The sequence below is a fragment of the Prinia subflava genome, chromosome 8, assembly GCF_021018805.1.
Source record: "Prinia subflava isolate CZ2003 ecotype Zambia chromosome 8, Cam_Psub_1.2, whole genome shotgun sequence".
In the NCBI taxonomy this organism is placed as follows: domain Eukaryota; kingdom Metazoa; phylum Chordata; class Aves; order Passeriformes; family Cisticolidae; genus Prinia; species Prinia subflava.
This window is the reverse complement of record NC_086254.1, coordinates 35,070,660-35,089,499: the sequence shown is the minus strand read 5'-3', so window position 1 is coordinate 35,089,499 and position 18,840 is coordinate 35,070,660. Positions and strand designations below refer to the sequence as shown.

Sequence of the window (18,840 nt, the reverse complement as noted above, 5' to 3'; positions counted from 1 at the left end):
GCCTTGCCTGGAGAGAATTATTCAGTCTCCAAAGTCAGGGAGATTTAGGAATGAATTGTCTGTCAGTCAGGCTGCTCTGACACTTCTCATATTCAAAACTAATCCAGATTCCAAAAGAGCCCCCAAAGCAGACACCACTGCACCCTCCCAGGAACTACCCGGTGTGAGGGTGCATGGAAAGCACCACCAAGGGCTGGGTCCTTGTCTCACTTTCCACACAGATGTCAGATGCCACAGCTGAGGATGGAGTGAATCTTAAAACCAGAAATAGATTAATAACAGAAATGCTTAGAACTAACATCTAAAGAAGAAACTCTGATGCCAGCTGTGGAAAAGGCCCAGAGAATACAGGAACTCCAAAGCCTCTTTGCAGGGATGGGGATGAATGATGTGGATCTTGTAAGTGGTTTCAGGGATGTGGCCTGTACCAGAGCTGGTGTGCTCATTACTGTGCTTGCAATGGATTTAGAAGTGACTACTGGAGCCATAATTTAGAGGAACCTTGAGAAAATAGCCTGAAATCGCCAGCACAGGACTGGATAAACAAAGTGCTGCTAAGTCCCTGGGAGGGGGAAAAGCTCCCTAATGAAGCTGCAGCTTGCAAAAGCAAACAAAGCCCCTGGGATCACATGGTTTGATTTCTTCCCTGACAGGCTGGAGACCCTGCCTAAATTTCAGCATTTAAGGCTTAATTGAACCAAGTGATAACATCTCTGATAATTCACTGCTCTAAATTTGCTTTATTTCAAGTTCTAGGAACTGAATCCTTCTAAATATCTTTCCTCATTGTGGAAAATGCATTTACTTTCTTTTTCCCCTCCTGAGAGGTGCTTGGATGAGCAAGTAACTTCCTAAAGACCTCCCAGCTCAGGTTGAGCCTGTAGAATTGCTAAACATAAATTACTTCTCTTCCAGTTCTTTGGTTATCCACACGGCTCTCCTGTTCAGCCTGCTAATTTTTCATTACAAACAGAGGTAGTGACCTTGACTGTGCCAAATAATCACCTTACTCCACTCTAGCCATCTTTAATCAAGTTCCCTACCTTACTCCAAAATTTAGGATTTGAGTCCAGCCAATGCCCACACAATGGTTTAATTATCCCCAGGGTTTGGATCCATGTGGCTTAATTATCCCCAAGGCAAATAAGTCAGTGATAATTACCTGGCTATTCCCTGCCTTACTGAAAACAAGCTTCTCACCCAGCTTCACCAGTTTAACAATTAGCACCTAACCTGAGAAGGCTATTTAGCCTTCCTTCCAGGTGCAGCTTGGAATTTAAGCTGTCTCTGAAGAGTATAATTTTGTTTGCTGTTTTTCAAGTAATTCTAACATTCTATTTTAATATCATCAACCTCTTATAATATTTTGTTCAATTAAAATGGCAAGTGTTGTTTGGAGCTGAGGGACAGGACACTTTGATTGTTTGAAAATGTAATCATGCCTTCATAATGAGATTTAGGGGATTTTTTTAAAAAACCCTTTCTTTAAACGTTCTGTCCTATTCCTCATTTTCTGCACGTTTGAGTCTTTCTAGCTCATTTGGGGGAAATCTAAGCTATTATGATTTCCAGCTCTAGGGAACTGTCTCTAGGAGGGTGAGCATATAAGAAGAGCAGGGAAGTGCTTTTGAATATTGTATGAAAGAGGAAGCTGTCAAGCTATTGCTGTTCCATTTTTACTTTCTACAGAAACCCCTGTTTTCAATACTTATCCCTTTGCTATCTTGTAAGAGCATGCCTTGTCTTGTAAGACATTACTTTTTTGACATGTCCTTCTCTCTTCCAATTCATGACTAGATGCAGGCTGTACAGACATGGATATGTGACATTTCCTGCTGGCATTCCCTTTGAAGCCTCTGTTGTTTTGGAGTTTGTTCTATTTGTACACTCAGAAACAAATCAGCTTTTATGTAACAACCAAGACATCTAAAATGTGAAGTTGTCTTTTTTTAATAGAATATTTGGTCTGTGACTGGTGGAGGCTGATGGTGGATTCACCTCTGAAATCCTTTGGGCAACAACAATCCTTATGGCCATAGGGTAATGTGCTAACTAAGAACAATGATAATTTTTTATCTGGTGGTAAAAACAAAATGGATTTTCTGTCTGGCTTTTCCTGCTGATCGGTTTTAAGCAGCTTGCTTGACAGTGACAGGGGTGAGCAGGAGAGATGCTGAAGTGCTTGTGGTACCCGTTTGCTGAGGGCAGGAAGCAGAGGGAGGAGCAGGAGCTGTGGTGTTGGCAGGGATTCCCACCGTGTGGCACAAGCCCTGAGGATGAGGTGCAGCTGTGCTGCTCTGGGATCAATCCAGGGTGATGTATCCCGGAGCTGGTGGGGCCCTGGGTGTTTCTTCCCTGCTCCAGGTGATGGGGCTGGCTCTGATACAGCACAGCCAGACCCTGGGATCAGGGTGCTGGGGCAGAGCTGGGAGGTGCCCCCCAGGCACTCCCTGCTTCCTTGGGTGCCATAGAGAAGGGAGGAATTTTGTCAGAGTCTAGAACATCCCTCTGGCCACCCTGGAGGGTTTGGAGACCGGACGGGGGGTCTGGGATCTGTACAAGGGGCTCAGCCAGCCTCACACAGAGCCCAGGAGGACACTGCCTCTGATCCCTGCCATGGGAGTGAATGCCCACATTGTATGAAGAATCACAAGCTGAGAGAGTTCAAAATAAGTAGTATTTAGTTTATCATAGAATGTAAATGTAGAATCTAGGATTTTTAGTATATGGGGTTGAAGAGACAAGATGGAGGAATTGGGGAGTGGCCACTGTGCTCCTTGTCCTTGCTCTCATCCCCCATCTTTTGCTGAGTTGGATTTTAGAGATTGGTTTAGAGTAGAAATGACATGTTAGCATAGGTAATAGGCGTTGGTAAAATTTTGTAAATAAAAAGTACGTTTTGGATGGTGGTTGGGTCAGGGGTACTGTACATAAGGTGCGGGGCTCTCTGATCCACCCCAGTCTGCCGCGTGTCCTGCTCTGCTGGGGATGCCTCACAGAGCTGAGAAAGAACTAAGATAAGGTACCCTGCCAGGGAGGCCTGGCAGAGTTGAAAAAGGACTGAGATAATGAAGAATAAACAACCTTGGAAACATGCACTGGCGGACTCAGCTTGTCATCTCTACCTCTGGTGTGTAACACTTAGGGCAAAGAGAAGACAAAAAACCTTATACCTCTGGGAACAGCAACCCCGAGGAGAATCTCAGGGAAGAGCAACCCTGAGAGAATTCCTGCTTGGCTGATGGCTGCCACACCCTGCTGAAGGGAAACTTGAAGGGGCTATGACTAAGGGGTTAAATTTAAAAGAGAATGCTAAAAGCCTTTAATTTGTGTTCCCTGCATAATGGGGTTTCTAAATATCCTATCCTTTTTTCTGCCTCTGCCCTTGACATGCTCAATGAGAGGGTCTGACTCAAATTAATCTAGGTTTGTAAACACAATTTCTTCTTGAGGGCAGCCCTTGCATATTGGTGACACATGTCCCAGCTGAGAGTGCTGAGTGCCAGGGAGGGGAGACCCTCCTGGATGCTGATGGGGAGAAAAGGAGGTTTCTGGACATTCCTTCCACATCCTGGCAAGGTTGTGCTATCCTGACTGTGGCACAGACACTTAAGAGCACTTGGAGCCATTGGATTCACATGGAGTAGCTGCAAACTTTATCTGCTGTGCCCCTGCTAGAAATGAGGAAAAAGAAAATATGAATAAGGTTATTTGCTCTTGTCTGTGTGTGGAAAACCCTGGGGTCAGAGACTCAGATGTCGTGTCCCACATGGAAGGAAGGTGTTGGAGCAGTCTTGGGTGTCTGTACAAGATCAGTGAGAGATCTGGGCTGTCTCTACAAAGCTCTGGGAGGCACAGCTTTTCCAGGGAAGGAGGGAAACCCACGTGTAGCCCCTAAGTGGGAAGTAAGGATGGTGAAAAATTTCTGGAAATGGCATATTAATGGACTAACACAGGAAAACAATAAACCCTCTGAGAACAAAGTTACGATGGACAAACATCCAAGAAAAAAAAAAAAGAAAAAAGAAGTGTCGTGTATTTGGGCTGAGAAATGCTGCTCTGGGAAGCAGGAATGCAGAAGGGCAGGAATGAGCTCCCAGTGTGGCACTGCTGTCAGAGTGCAAGTGGAGCTCTCAAATGGGAAAACTGGAGCAGCTTCAACAGGACAGGGCTTGAGATCGGTGTGGCTGCGTGCGGAAGGCACTCCAAGAACACCACGAATTTATTGGAAAACGTTTGGATAAAGCAAAGAAATTGAAAAGTGTGTCTGAAAAGAGCCTCAAAGCTCAGTTCCTGGAATTCCAAAGGGAAAATGGAGAGAGTCTCAGTTCCTGAGTGTGCTTGGCAGGACTGGAATGAGAATGGGATGAAAAATGAGTTTTCAAGCAAGATAACAAAGCTCAAATGAGATGAAGCTGCCAGAAATAGAAGCCAGGTCCAAAACATTTCCAGGATTTGCACCATTCTGGTTCAGTAACAGCTACACTTTAGAACTTCTGCCTTTGGCTTTTCTACTACAGAAACTTGATTTTTAATTTTTTTTTTTCCAAAGAAAGACTGCTTCTAAGCAAAATTGCTGGAAAATAAATCATTGTTTGTGTCATGGGCTAACTAATGACTAGAACTTCAGTTTTATTTCTGATCTTCCCAGTCACTGAAGCTGTGCCAGGACCGTGAATGTTCACTTCAACTCTGGAATTTTGGGGATTCATACAATCATGGAGACAAAGATGTTGCTTTTACCCTTGTGGCATTAGAGTTTTCCTACCAACTTGACCTATACCTGTCTACTTATTTATTTCCAAGTGTTTTATTTTAATTTTTATAATATTTTTATGTTTGTGTTTGTTTGTTTGTTTTGCCTTTTTATGATTTTTTTTCTTACATTTTGATATCTCTGAAATCACTTTAGGTCATGGAAAATAAAAATTACCTCCAGAGTGCCAGGCATTGAGTCAAACCTATTGAAGCAGCCCATTTCAAAATCTTAGGAATATTCTGAAAAAACAACCTTTGAAATTCAACATATAAATGATTAAAAAGCTCAGCGTAAATCTTGAACAATAGATACATAAATATTATTTATATATATATATATATATATATATATATGATATGTGGTAATATGTGTTACATCTGATGATTCCCTATGGGCCACTAGATGGTTTCCCACTGGGAATTGGCCACTTTCTGATTTTTTCTTTTAAGCAAATACATTTCCACCCGCAAAAAACATGGATGTCTCTGCCAGTTGTACCTTCCCAGAGTATTCCCCCAAAAGAATGTCCCTGCTGCCATCAGCAGCTGGATCTGGGACCTGCAGCTGCTCCCAGCACAGCTCCTCCTGCCAGGGCTGCTTTCCACTGGCGCGGGAAATGCCTCAGTTACGGGAATTTTTCAACAGTTCACGGCAAAACCAATTTAAAATTTTGCTTTGCAGGGAGATAAGAGGTTGATGTGCACACCCAGACATTTTTATCTGGGATATTTCTATTGTCAGGACAAACCCCATACTTTATAGTTTGCTAAACAGTTAAAGTTATCATGTTGAATGGGTTCAAAATGCTTAATTCAATAATATTCATAATGTAATGTCTTTCTCATTATCCCAGGTTGTTTTTTTTTAATGGCATGAGCATTTCAAAATGCAGAGAGAAGCAAATGGAAAAGGTGTAGTGAGTGTTCCCTGCAGAGTGCTGCCTTCTGTTTCCTAATCACTCAAATTCAATGTACTGATTGTAAATTAATAAAAGTTTAACCACCTAAGTAAAGAAATTTGAAGAGAAGTTGTCTGATCTGAAAGAAAAAAATAAGATTACTATTCCACTTAGATTGGGGTTTTTTTACCCATTTAATTTGCTTTTTAAAAGGAATGTTATTAATATTTTAAAAATAACAAAATTAATATGTCTTCTATGCAAATATCCTTCGTGAGCATACACACTTAATGAAGAAGGTGTTAATTATTTAGTTAAGGGTTTCAGTAGGTGTTCAGTCTGCAAAATACTGGGGACTGATTCATGTGTTTATCTGCTTCTGTGTCTGTGTGTAACATATTGATGGGAATGCTAAAGAAAAGATCTGTATTTAAGCCTACAAAATCCTTCAGTTTTCAGTGAATTGGGGGTTTTTTATGTACAAGAAAAAATGAAGATAATTAGGGAAAATACTCTGTTATTTGTGTATTTTTGCATTTGAACTAGAATGCTGTGAACACTTTCTGAGCCTGCTTCAGTGGGTAAAAATATAATTATTCTGTGAAGTGAGAAATGCATCAGGAAGTGAAACTGATATTTGTAAAGCAAACACAGGATGTTCTCGGGGGCAAAAACCCAAACCAGAACAAATAACCAAAGAAAAACTAAACCCAACTATAAACAACAACAAAAAAGGCTCCAAACCACCACCAAAACCAAACAACAGAAATCCCCCTCAAGCCCTAAGAAGCATCAAAAGACCTTTCTGAAAGAGATTGATTAAACTGTCTAAAATGAGAGACTTCAGACTGTCCAAATCAATGCCTGGAATTTTAAAGGGGCAGGCAGGGGGACAGTCCAGTGATGCCTCTGCAGGACTTCCCTGGCTTGGTCAGAGCATTTCTTACATTAAGAAAATGCCCAGAAACTAAAAAAAACCCACCAAAAAACCAAAAAAACCAAAACCACCACAACAACAAACCCCCCCCCAAAACAAAAAACAAACAAACAAACAAAAGAAACAACAACAACAAAAAAACACAAAAAACCAAAAAAACCCAAAAAACCAAAAAAAAAAACCACCAACAAAATCTCCAGGCACAGCACCAAAGGCACTTTAGAACATGGTGAGCTCTCCTTTGCCTTCATGGTGTGGTTGAAAGGCAGCAGAAAGAGAGAGCTGTAAAGTGTAGATGGAGAAATAAAACAGGGAAAAGTAGACAAAAATCTGGACAACAGAAAGAAATTAATCCTTTTTGGAAAATAACAGCCACAATAAAATTACCAGTAAAATTGTTCATTTTCCAGTGATTGCGGGAACTATAAAATTGATAGAATTGCTTAGAAATTGATGTTGAAAGAAAAATTCTGGTGCTGCAAACAGCAATCGGAAATGATCTCTGCATTTTGTGTCCTGTTGACTGTGTAAAGCAACCACTACTTGCTGAACTCGCACAAAATTAAAGAATATTAAGAATACTAATGGAAGACAGAACAATGGGATATGTGAAGTGTAGGATTCGTTTTTGTGAGGTGTTACAGAGAAAGCTGACAAGGCAAGTCAGAAAGATAATTACAGTCTGATGTTCAAAGAAAAATGGTATCAGTCCTAAAATAGATAAAATCCAATCCCTTATCTTTCTGGAGTTATGAAAGCTTCAGGAAAGTAATGATTTATTTTAACTTTACATCATAATCTTATTTACTGCGCTTAGGGGAATAAAATAACGTAGCTAATCGATCAGAACAATGTAAAAATAGAGCTTAGGAAATGTACATTGTTAATTATAAAATCACGTAATAAAAGAGTGAAGAGAGATAACATCTAAAATAATTTCAGGAAGAAAAGAAGTAAACGAAACGAAAAAGCAAAATTTGCAACCAAAAAAAAATTGAAGAGGCAGAAACACCGAACAAAATCAGAACAACCCAAATCGCAGGCAGTGCCTGGAAAAGAAGGGTTTGGAATAGAACAGGAAAGCAGAGCAAATAAATAAAGAGGAGCAAAATGGTAAAATAACAAAGTTAAGAGAAATTTAAAACTTTACAGCTTGCCAGACCCGTGAGGGAGATCTGCAGGACTGATCTGAGTTAGGGGAAGGCAAATCTCTCCGGCGCTGCGCGGCAGGAAAATAGGACGGCTGCATTCCGGGAGCAGAGCGCAGGGAGAATGCCCGGGGCAGCAGTGCCCGGGCGGTTCCTACCGGGGCAGGCGCTGTCCTGGTCCCGGGCCCCGGGCCCGGCAGGTGCGGCTGGCCCGTCCCGCGGCTCCGGGGCGCTCGGCGGGAGCGCTGATGGTAACTCCATCCTGCTTCGATTTCTGCTTTTTCTCAGTCCCCCCCGCCCCGCTCGCCCCCCTCCCATCTTTTTTTTCTTCCCCCTCCTTCTCTCTTTGCTGTTTCATGGGGGAAAAAAAAAAAAAAAAATCTAGCGGAAAGTTGACCCTCAGGCCCCGCTGTTTCCTCCCAGTTGAAACCCAGCAGGACAGAGCCGGTCCCGCCGTCTTCAGGCAGAGGCGATTCCAGCTGAGATTTTCCTGTCACTCAGGTAGAAAAGGACAGACAGCGGGGGAAGGGAAAGGCCTGCCGACAGAGCCCCATCTGTTGTGCTCTCCAGTGCTGCTTTGGGGCTCCTTGCTGCAGGGCTCCCCAAAGATCGCTGTGAGCGCCGGGCATCTGCACCAACAGCTCCGCGGCCATCCCGGCCACGACAACTGCGAGCTTTTCACTGATTAACCCCACTCCAGCGAGACGGTTCTGTGGAGTGTAAATGTCAAAATGCCACGGAGGAAAGGCATTTTTCCCCGCCAAACTTGATAAAGGCATGTACAAAGACCAGATGAGTTTACCCGAATGTGGGTGCAATTATTCAAAACATATCAAATGTCCCTTTATGATTTCAAAGGTTACATTATGTATCTCCATGGTATATTAATACTTTTTGCTGGCCATTTTTCAGCCATGTGCATGTCATGTGTGTCCCGAGGGTTGGGTTTTTGGGCTTTTTATGCCTACTTGGGAGAGTCCTGTGCGAGGGGATAGATAGAAACAAGGAGTGGTTGAGCTCTTTAGCTGCTGACAATGCAGCTCGTGTTTGCAGCCTGGGGCACCAAGAGCTTCAGACTGGAAGGAATGACAAAGCAGCAATGGGTTTTTGGAAGATGAATGATCAAATTTGGTTTAACAGCCTCAAGAGTGGTTGTATAATAAAAGTTGATTGAGGGGTTGAAGCTCTGATATGAAATAAAACTGCAGCCCCCTTGCATTTCTCTGTCTTATTAGCAAGTCTGTATTTTTTTAGTGCTGAGGATCTCATCAGAGCTATTCTGGGGTAGGAAAAATCCCTCTTTGGGAGGTATTTTTATGACTGTTTTTTGTTTCTCTCAGTCAGCCTCCCAAATGGTGGCAGTTTAGGTGAGAAAAATGATAGCAAGGAAACACAAGCTGACTTTACGAGACTTGAAAATTTTGCAAATTAGCATAGGGCCATGGGAATTGCTGCCTTGGAGCTGGAACCACTCCTTACAGTCCCTAGACTGGAAAATTCTGTAAATATCTAAAGTTGTTTATTTTCTTTTTTACTACTTCTGATTGAAAGTACTAGCAGTTTATGATGTTGCAGTGTTTTAGAGTGCAGAACATCTGCTGAAGGAGATACACAATGCTTAGCCTGTGTTTTTTCCAAAAAGGATCCAGAATGCGTCGCTTGGATCTTAGGACACTCAGGGATTACCCACCAACAGAGTTCCTGCATGAAGGAAAGATGTGTCCAGCCACCAGAAATATGGGGGGGACAAAATGGGACTTCTGTGAGTGCTTGAGAAGCAATGTTTGAGGGACCAGGTGGAGAGGAAGCTGATGAGGAAAAATACATGAGTGGTGCTCGGAGCAGCTCCTCAGAGCAGCTGTGTGAAGACACCTGGAACAGCAGGGGGGACACAGACCTGCACGAACATATGGAATTTCTAAGGTCCTTGAGAGATGTTTTTTCCCATGTTCTCTGCTTCACTTTTGTTGGAGGATGGGTTTGAAGTGGGGCACATTGGTAGAACTGGCTGAATTTCAGAGGGTTGGGATGTTAGTTTCTGAAACTGGCATTTCTCACATGAAAACTTTAACAGCAACCAAATATTTCATTTGAAAGCCATTGAATTACAGAAGTATGTGCTGATATCTGCAGGGGAATTTACAGCATTAGCAGCCTTCCTTTTGAAAGTGCAATTTCACAGTTCATGTTGAAAATTTTATTTTTTGTCCCCCTTAAAATAAAAGCTTAGTCTAAATTTCCCGTTACAAACCCCCTACTTTTCAGACACTGCTGTTATCTAAATTTGGGCCAAATTCTGTTCTTAGCTTACCTTCCAGCTTTGAAGTCCTGAATTTACATCCCATTATATTGCAGACATTTATGGGATGCAATTAATTTTCTCATTTAAAAGAGAAAGAAATCCCGGGGATTTGTTCTGTGCTGCTTTGTAAGGAAACTCCACTGTCATAGTGGACGGTGGTTTGGGTTGTCAGACATGATGCAGAACACCTGGTTTGCATTCATTCTACCAGTCTTGTAAAAATTTGGGGTATGAGCACATTTGGGCCTCTTTTCTTGGCTTTATCTCAGTGTTTCATTTTCTCCCTGTTTGGCTCTTTCCCCCCCCCCATTCTTTTGCATTACAACAAAATCGATGTATTTTGCTTTTTCTTATTCCCCTTATTCCATAGTTAGCACATCTTGGCTTTTCTTCCTCCTCTTCTCTACATGAATGTTTTCCTCTGTGATATTTGTTTTCTTTCCAGCCAGGTTTCCTTTCTTCTCTGACGCGTTTTTACACTCTATCCACCTGTCTTTATCTGTCTTTCCTTCCTCCACCTCATTTTTCCTAATATCCATGCTTTTTGATCTCTCTCAATTCCCCCTCATTTTGTCAACCTCTCCATCTTCTCATAATTTCTTGTGGCTCCCTCACTGTGCCCTCCCATCACTCTTTGGTCTCTGACTCCTTTATTCCCCTGAGCACCTCCCTGCAAATGCAGTTAGGAGCACTGGGAATGGGTTGAGACAAAAAAGAGTCCCCACGAGGATCTGGGTGCACATGGGGTCTGTTTGATTCACAGCAGGGTGAGTGTGCACCCATCATCTGCCAAGCCCTTTGAATAGTCTGAGCATTGTTATAGATCATGTATTTTAATGGCCTTGTACCCTCTTGGAAAAGGATTTGATGTCTTTCATGGATATATGAGATCTGACTTCTCTCAGCAACATCTCTTTGATTTTTGGAGTCATGTTCCTGTGACAGAAAGCAGCTCAGCCATCCTTGGTTTGCTGCATTTGTAAAGTGCAAGAATCTAATTTATTAATATGTTTTTTAACTTCAATCTCAGTTGTAAATGTTTTAATCGGGAAAACATTACTATTCTGAAAACTTTCTCATCTTGGCTTAAAAGGTGGGGTTTTTTCTAATTTATAAATAAGAAAGTTAAATTAAAATGCTGTTGTTTACACGTCTGCCACAGGTTTCAGTAGGCAGAAGGTTCTCTGCTTCTTTGACATGCCAATATCAGCAGTTGATCTAGAAGTGTTTACTGGAAGGACCATCTGGAGGGACAGTTACAGATTTCACATGATTTGCTGCGCACTCCTAAGAGGAAAAAGCATGTAAGTCTTTGGGCAGCAGAACAGTGCAAGGATGGGAAACCCTGGCAGAGCAAAGCCAAATTTCAGCATTTTCACGCTTTTGAGATTTGATTTGGTTTGGTTTGGTTTTTAAAATCCAGGCTGATACCTTCTCATGGAAGAACAAGCTCTCAGACCTCTGTACTTAGTAATAACTTTCTTTCATCCTCTAATATTAAATTACAGCACTAATAGTGTGCAATATCAAGTTACAAAGCATCTTGTCCTGGTCATCCAATGAGTCTGCTGTGATGTAAATAAACCTAGCATTAACTCAGATGTGAAATTCACTGCAGCTAAGATAAACAAAGTCAAAGAACAAAAATTCTAGTTGATAAGAACTAAATGAAATTCATATCCACATTGGTGTAAACTCTCGATAACTGGCTTGAAATATTATCCAAAGAAAGTATGGATAATTTGGTTCAGCACCCCTAAAGATCACCTATGTTTCTTGATACAATTAATAATTGGTACTTTGAAGCTGCTTCCCATTTTCTCAATCAGCCCCATCTGAGAAGGGCTATTCATCTGCTAATTTACTTGTCAAAACTTGCTAGTCAAGGCAGGGCGGAAGCAGCAAGACGTGTGGGTATTTAAAGAGATGCATTTGTGCTGGTGGCTTTCAAGATTCCCAGCCACTGTAATGGAGATCAAATACATCTCTGAAACAGTTCAGCCTTAGCCAGGGATCACATGCTAGAAGAAAATAAGCAACCCAGGAATTATTATCTTATTTTATGCAAGGTTTCTAGAGAAAGATAAAACCTATATATGCACACATAGAGCACTGTGCTCCACACCCAGGTGCGATGCATGTCCTCTACTTAAAATACTTGTGTACAGAGCCATAGGACAGAATCACAGAATATCCTGAGCTGGGAAAGAACCCACCAGGATCACCCAGCCCAGCTCCTGACCCTGCACAGACACCCCAAAATCCCACCCTGTTCATCCCTGGCAGCGCTGTCCAAAGGCTCCTGGAGCTCTGGCAGCCTCGGGGCCGTGCCCATTCCCTGGGGAGCCTGGGCAGTGCCAGCACCCTCTGGGGAAGGACCTTTCCCTGATATCCAGCCTGAGCCTCCCTGGCACAGCTCCAGCCATTCCCTGGGTCCTGTCCCTGTCACAGAGCAGAAATGAGAGCTGCCCCTGTGCTGCACCTCATGAGGATGTTGAAAACCCTGATGAGCTCTCCCCTCAGGCTTTTCTTCTCCAGCTGAACAGACCAAGTGCCCTCAGCCACTTCTCATACAGCTCCTCCAGACCCCTCCCAATCCTTCTGGCCTCCTTTGGATGCTCTGTAAGGGATTAATGTTTAATAAACTGCCCCCAGGACTGGAGGTGAGGTCTCTGCAGAGCAGGACAACCCCCTCCTTTGCTGGGCTGGAGATGCTGGGCCTGAGGCTCTCCAGGACAGAGGTGTCTCTCCTGGCTGTCAGGGCACTGCTGACTCACATCTAGCTCTCAGAGGAGCTCTTTCTGCAGCTGTTTTCCAGCATCCCTTTCCCCAGCCTGTCTGCACACCAGGGTTGCCCCATGCCAGGTGCAGAATCAGGCACTTCCCCTTGTTGAGCCTCATGGGGCCCAGTTCTCTCATTTGTTGAGGTCTTCCTGCAGGGCCTCCCTTTTCTTTAAGGGAGCCAACAGCTCCTTCCAGTTCTGCATCATCTGTGGACTTGCCCAGTTTCCCTTCCAATCCTGCATCCAGCTCGTTTATGAAGGTGTTGAAGAGCTCAGGGATGAGGATGGAGCCCTCTGGAACCTAGTGCCCTGTGCCAGGCTGATGGCACCCCACTCACTGTCACCCTTTGAGCCCAATCCATGAGCCAGTTGCTCACCCACCCCATCATGTGTTTGTCCAGTGGTAGGATGGGCATTTTGCCCAGAAGAATCCTGTGGGAGACAGTATGGAAAGCTTTGCTGAAGTCCAAAAGAATTACATCTGCTGGCTTTCCTAGATTGACCAGGTGTTGTTCCACACTTCCAGAGAAGTAAATCGGGCTGGACAAGCAGGACTTTCCCCTCATGAAGCCATGCTGGCTGTGACCAATGGCTGTTTTGACATCCGGCTGTTTTGACATCCAGCTTTTTTTCAATACTTCCCAGAATAACCTTTTTCCATGATTTCACTGGGCATTGAGAGGACACTGACAGGCCCATAGCTTCCAGGGTCCACCTTCTTGCCCTCCTTGAAAATCAGGACATCTGCCTACTTCCAGTTGGCTGAAACCTCTCTGGATTCCCAAAATCACTCAAAAATCATCAAGAGAGGCTTTACAAGGACATTAACAGCTCTTGGAAGATTTTTTTACAAATCCCATCATCGATTTTTAGGGATCAAGCTGGGGCAGCAGATCCCACACACTTTCAGGAGCAACTGGGATTGGATCAATCTGACATTCATGGTCCTCCAGCAGAAGACCCTAAGACCTCCTGGTCCATCATCCATTCCTTGCCTCCATCTTCAACAAGAATGACTGACCAAGGCGGTCCCAGTGCCATGTCAAACCAGACATTCATCAGAGACTTGGGAAGGCAAATGTGAAATAGCAGCCAAACCGCAAAAGCGTTTCAGTAGAAGGAACATCAGAATAGAAATTTGCAGATTTTACCCCTAATATTTTTAAAGAGAGGAAATTATCACTGTCAAGCAAGTCTTTATCCATATGTGTGAAAATGGATAAAAACAATCAAAAATAGAGGAATGAAGTGTCTGAAGCATCATGACAGGATGAGGTTTGAACAATACAATGAGTCATGAGAGCTCCTTTGCAGCAGTTGAGGTCCCCCATTCTATTACATCTGAGCTCCTGATCCCTCCGGAAAGCAGCCAACTTGGTTAAACAGGTTACATCTGATTGGTTCTTACTTCTGCATGGGAGTAGATGTAACAAATATCCTAGAAATATCAGGCTATGGACATCTGTCTTTGCAAAGGTCAGTGGAAAGCAGTTTAAGACCTTTGTTATTTCAGTGGCAAATCTCTTGCTGCTGGTCCGGTGGAGTTGCACTGCTAAAATTTTTTTTCCCCCTGTGATAAGTAATGGAGAAGACAGGCATGTTTGGAGACCATTTAGAGAAACCTCAGTGCTGGCAGTGGGAGAAATGACACATGAAGAGAAAGTGAAACCAATCCGATTTACGCTTTTGAGTAAAATATTGTGAATTGTTGCATTGCATTTTGGTGCAATAATGCTACAGCTTAGGAGAATGTCTTACCTTTAGGCTCAAGAGGTCTGGTGTCCAATGGTTGCTCTGAAAGTCTGTAAAATCAAAGGATGCTGTTTCACTAGAAGCAGTCAAAAGGACTGAAATGCACACAGCTACAGGTTGATACTGGATTTACTGATGGGTTTATGCAACATAAAAAACCCCCAACCTCCCACTCTCTGTTGATAGTCTCTGATTACTCTTTCCCCATCTTCTCTCATTCCTTTTCAACGTGAGTTGTCTTTCACTCTCATGATGATCTAAAATATTTCAGCAAGGTTTGACCTAATTTCTTTATGCTGTTGCCCTCATTTTTAGAACCTTGTGGTCAATATGAGATAAGATTTTGTTTTGCAATTAAAATACTTGAAATCCCTGAGAAGAGAAATAGAGAGAGTATATTGACGATGGAAATATGGAAAATGTCAGAGCTTTTGGACTGGAACAAGTATAGGCAAAATATTGAAAAGCTTCATCCATAATGCCTTTCATTGTGTAATTTAATAATGGCAACTGCCCATGAACAGTTAATTCTAACCTTCTCTTTCACTTTCATGCTTAATCAGGAAGAGTTTTAGCAGAAGGCTGAATGTTTCAAATTTGTGTTATAAACTTTTCTGATTTGCTCCTGCTTTCACTAAGGAAAAAAAAAAAAAAGAAAAGGAAAAGCTTTAGAGGATGTGTTCTTAGTTAAAAGTTTCTTCACTTGCCTGGAGAATAAAGGCAGAAAGAGTGGAGTATTAGGAACAATGAAGGGAAGAGGGGGCAATGGAAAAGTGAGCTGAAAGGTGGCAGATATACTTTTTATTGTCAGTAATGTTTTCGGGACTTTAAAATGTAAATATTTTTAGGGAAGGAATTTCCATTACTCTGTGAAGTACCTGCTGTATTTCTGATCACTGCAAAACCTGGTGCATCACTATGGCTCAAAATGTCAAATATCTTCACTATGTATGCATATTATATAGATAGAAAATGAGGTTTGCTAAGTGCTTCAGTATTTTACATGAAATTCTTACATTCTTTGCACTTTAAGTTACAGGCTCTAATGGTTGTCATGACCAACTCAATTTTAAAAACTCAACATTTTAATTAAATAGCTATTTTACATCCAGCATTCATAGCTTTATTAATTCATGTTATGTTCATAACATTTTTCATATTTTAGTGAGTTACTGAGCTATGAGGGATGTATCTGAACACTAAAACAGGCTGTACTGTTGGGATCTTAGATTGTCCTAAATCAAATTTAATTGTTCTGCTACAGCCATATTCTAACTAATCACAGAAAAGGATTTTAAGGACCCCATAATATTCAGTAATGATTGCCATTTTTTCAGCATCAGACATTTCTCAGTAGTACTGCTGTATGCTTTGAGATAAAGCACTATATTTTATTTTTTGCAATGGAGTTTGAAATGGAGGGGGAAAATTCCACTACAAAACCAGCATTGCAATACATTTTTTTATTTTAACAATTTTTTTGGTTTTTACTTTCCCACCATTTAAAAATTAAGACACTGGAAACAACGACCAGTGTTCTAATTACCCTCCAAAAATAATCATCCAGGCTTGCCATCCTCTCTCACCAAATGGAGGAAAAGGTCTCAGAAACTTGCTAGAATTAATCTGAAAGTGCAAAACTTTTTCAGCACTGGTGCGAGGGCCGCAGACGGCGCGGATGTGAAACCCAGCGGCGGATTGAGAGACCGAGGCACCCAGTCCTTCAAATATTCAGAACTTCCACCTTCTTAGTTTCTATACCAGAAAAGCAGCTGACATCTGATCCTTGTTAAGGCTATCAGTGTGTTTACAGGTTTCAGAATTCTGCATAGGTCATAAAAAACCTTGTATAAATCTGAACATATATGATGATGTAGCATGTTAATAAATTTATTAAGAGTTGCTACAATAACAAAACAAATTTTTGAAGTGGTTTAAAACAACCCAACTCAACATCCAGGAAACCTCTCCTTAAACAGAAAACTAAACTATTCACAGTGAAGAAGCTACATATTCTCCTCCATAATATAAGGAATTTGGGGCTGGAGTGTGACAAAACTCTGTAAGAAGTAAAAGTATGTTTCATACGAAAAGATGCTTATAAACTTTACCTGTCCAATTTCTAAAGGCAAGCTTATAATTTAAAAAGCAGAAAGAAAACACTGCCTTTCCCATACAGGAGATTTGCAGAAATTAATATTTTAATTTAATGAAAACTTGTCTCCTTTTTTAAGATATTCAGTTTATATTTCACAAAAAGTGGTGAGTAGTTGTAATCTTCAAGTTTCAACCAATGTGTGCTGCTATTTTAAAAGTAAAAAATATGTATTTATTTGTACCTACATATAAGCAGAATATTTAAACTATAGATGTTTCTGGCCCCTGTATTTTTGTTTTAGCTTGCTAAAAAATCCATATCACATCCAGACTTCTCACTGGACCTGTATCTTCTGAAAATATTTTTGTTGTAATTTAGAACAATAATGAAAAATATAAAATCAGAAATAACTTATAAATAAAACCAAAACACCCACTTACACCATAAAGAATTTACTCACCTCGGGAATGTAGCTGAGGAAACTACTTCCAGCCAGACTGGAATGTCATAAAAGTGCTGTACATTGACTGGAAGTTCTGTCTTTTCTCAGGGCAAGAAATTCCACTGCAAGTCAGGTGAAACTAATCCTAATAAATCCTTTGATTTATCTAGAGCTTCTTAGGTAACTCAGCTTTTAAGGCCTCTATCTAGATTTATTTTTCCTGAAAGGGAGTCACCGGAGCAAAGGAGGGAAGGGAAGAGCCCTGGGAGCGCGAGGGCTCCTGGCACTGCGGTGTCAGCCCAGGGGAGACAAGCACAGCAGGATGTGCTCAGTACCTCGCTTTTAGCTGCATTAGAAATGAACCTCCAAGTGCATTTATCACATACCTTTCTCTTGGGCCTTCCTCTGGCTGCACTTAGAACATCCTGGTCTGCCTTCCTGGTTTGGTAGATCGGACGTGAAGCGAAGGAAGGATGTGAGTGGTCTTGCTTATAATAAATATCCAGAACGTGCTGGCGGGGCTGTGCTCTGGAAGGGTTCTAATTTCTTTCCTCCCTCTCCAATCCGATGTCAGTTGGGAATACTGCTGTAAATTCATTCCATCCTTTAGTTACACAATAGAGGTTTGTACATCAGGTATGTGGGGCACAGGAGACCCACCCACGGGCACTTCTGGAGAAGCAAGAAACTTCTGACTTCGTTCTGCTTTGTGGGTTGTGTTGCTTGTTTTGTGCCTTTGGTGTTGGCAGCTATCACATGGTGAAGGTAAAGCCCCATCATAAAAAGAAGTCTGTTGATTTGGCACCTTCCTTCCATGAATTACAAAATGATCAAGTGGCATGGATTGAAAGGGACCTTTACAGCTCCACCCCCTGCCATGGGCAGGGACACCTTCCACTGTCCCAGGCTGCTCCAAGCCCCATCCAACCTGACCTTGGACACTTCCAGGTACCCAGGGGCAGCCACAGCTGCTCTGGGCACCCGGTGCCAGAGCCTCCCCACCCTCACAGGGAACAATTCCTTCCTATTATCCTAGCATTCACCCTGCTCCCATCAGTGGGAAGCCATTCCTGTTGTCCTGTCACTTCAGACTTTGTAAATAGTCCTTCTTCATCTTTCCTGTCAGCTGCTTCAGATACTGGAAGGCCACAGTTAGGTCATTCTGAAGTGTCTCTTCTCAAAGAAAGTACTTTGTTCCTTTGAGAAGCAGAATGGTCTAATGAGGTTTTAAGGAAAAAAAAAAACACCCCCACCCCCCAAAAATAAATTAGGCTTTGCTAACCAGGCACTTCACCTGCTCCACAGGCATGAAGTCCCATGGCCTCCAGTCATCTTTGCACCTCAGTCATCGTGGGCAACAGCCACCTTCCAGCATCCAATGCTAAAATCAAGCCACTGAGTGTTGGGTGTCTGAATAATTTGTGGGGGATTAGAAAAGGCCACTGAACTTTGTGGTGTGTAAAGAAGGCAAAGGGCTCTGGTTGGCTTAGTCTTGCTGTCTTGTTCATTGTTTGCCAAGAAGTTCTGATTAGACCCTGGCCTCTTCTGCCAAGGAAGATGTTGGTTTGTAGAACAGTGTGCAGATGAGGACTTGGGGCTGCTGCTTTTTCCTCCTTCTCCAGTGGGAAACCTCTTCCTTCCCCAGCAGAAGAGCATTTCCTTCTCCCCCACCCTCAGGACACTCACTGATCCCAGGATGTCATGGCACTGCTCCAGCAACC

At 42.4% G+C, this 18,840-nt stretch overlaps 1 protein-coding gene across 6 annotated transcripts in view; it reads right to left on the bottom strand.

The window, feature by feature from the left end:
- ASIP (agouti signaling protein) overlaps positions 1-17,629 on the bottom strand; it is a 39,822-nt gene extending 22,193 nt beyond the window's left edge. The window contains exons 1-2 of one of the 6 annotated variants that reach the window (XM_063404697.1): positions 17,506-17,629; positions 14,586-14,629 (exon numbers count right to left, since the gene is read on the bottom strand). Coding sequence is in view for 2 of the 6 variants with exons in the window: in XM_063404693.1 (XP_063260763.1) it covers positions 7,901-8,100 (200 nt within the window). In the remaining 4 variants the exon portion in view is untranslated. Of the gene's footprint in view, positions 1-7,744; positions 9,019-14,585; positions 14,630-17,137; positions 17,334-17,505 lie in introns of those variants that run through there. The other 5 variants (XM_063404696.1, XM_063404693.1, XM_063404692.1 and 2 more) reach the window with 5 other exon arrangements.
- Between the last annotated feature and the right edge of the window lie 1,211 nt (positions 17,630-18,840).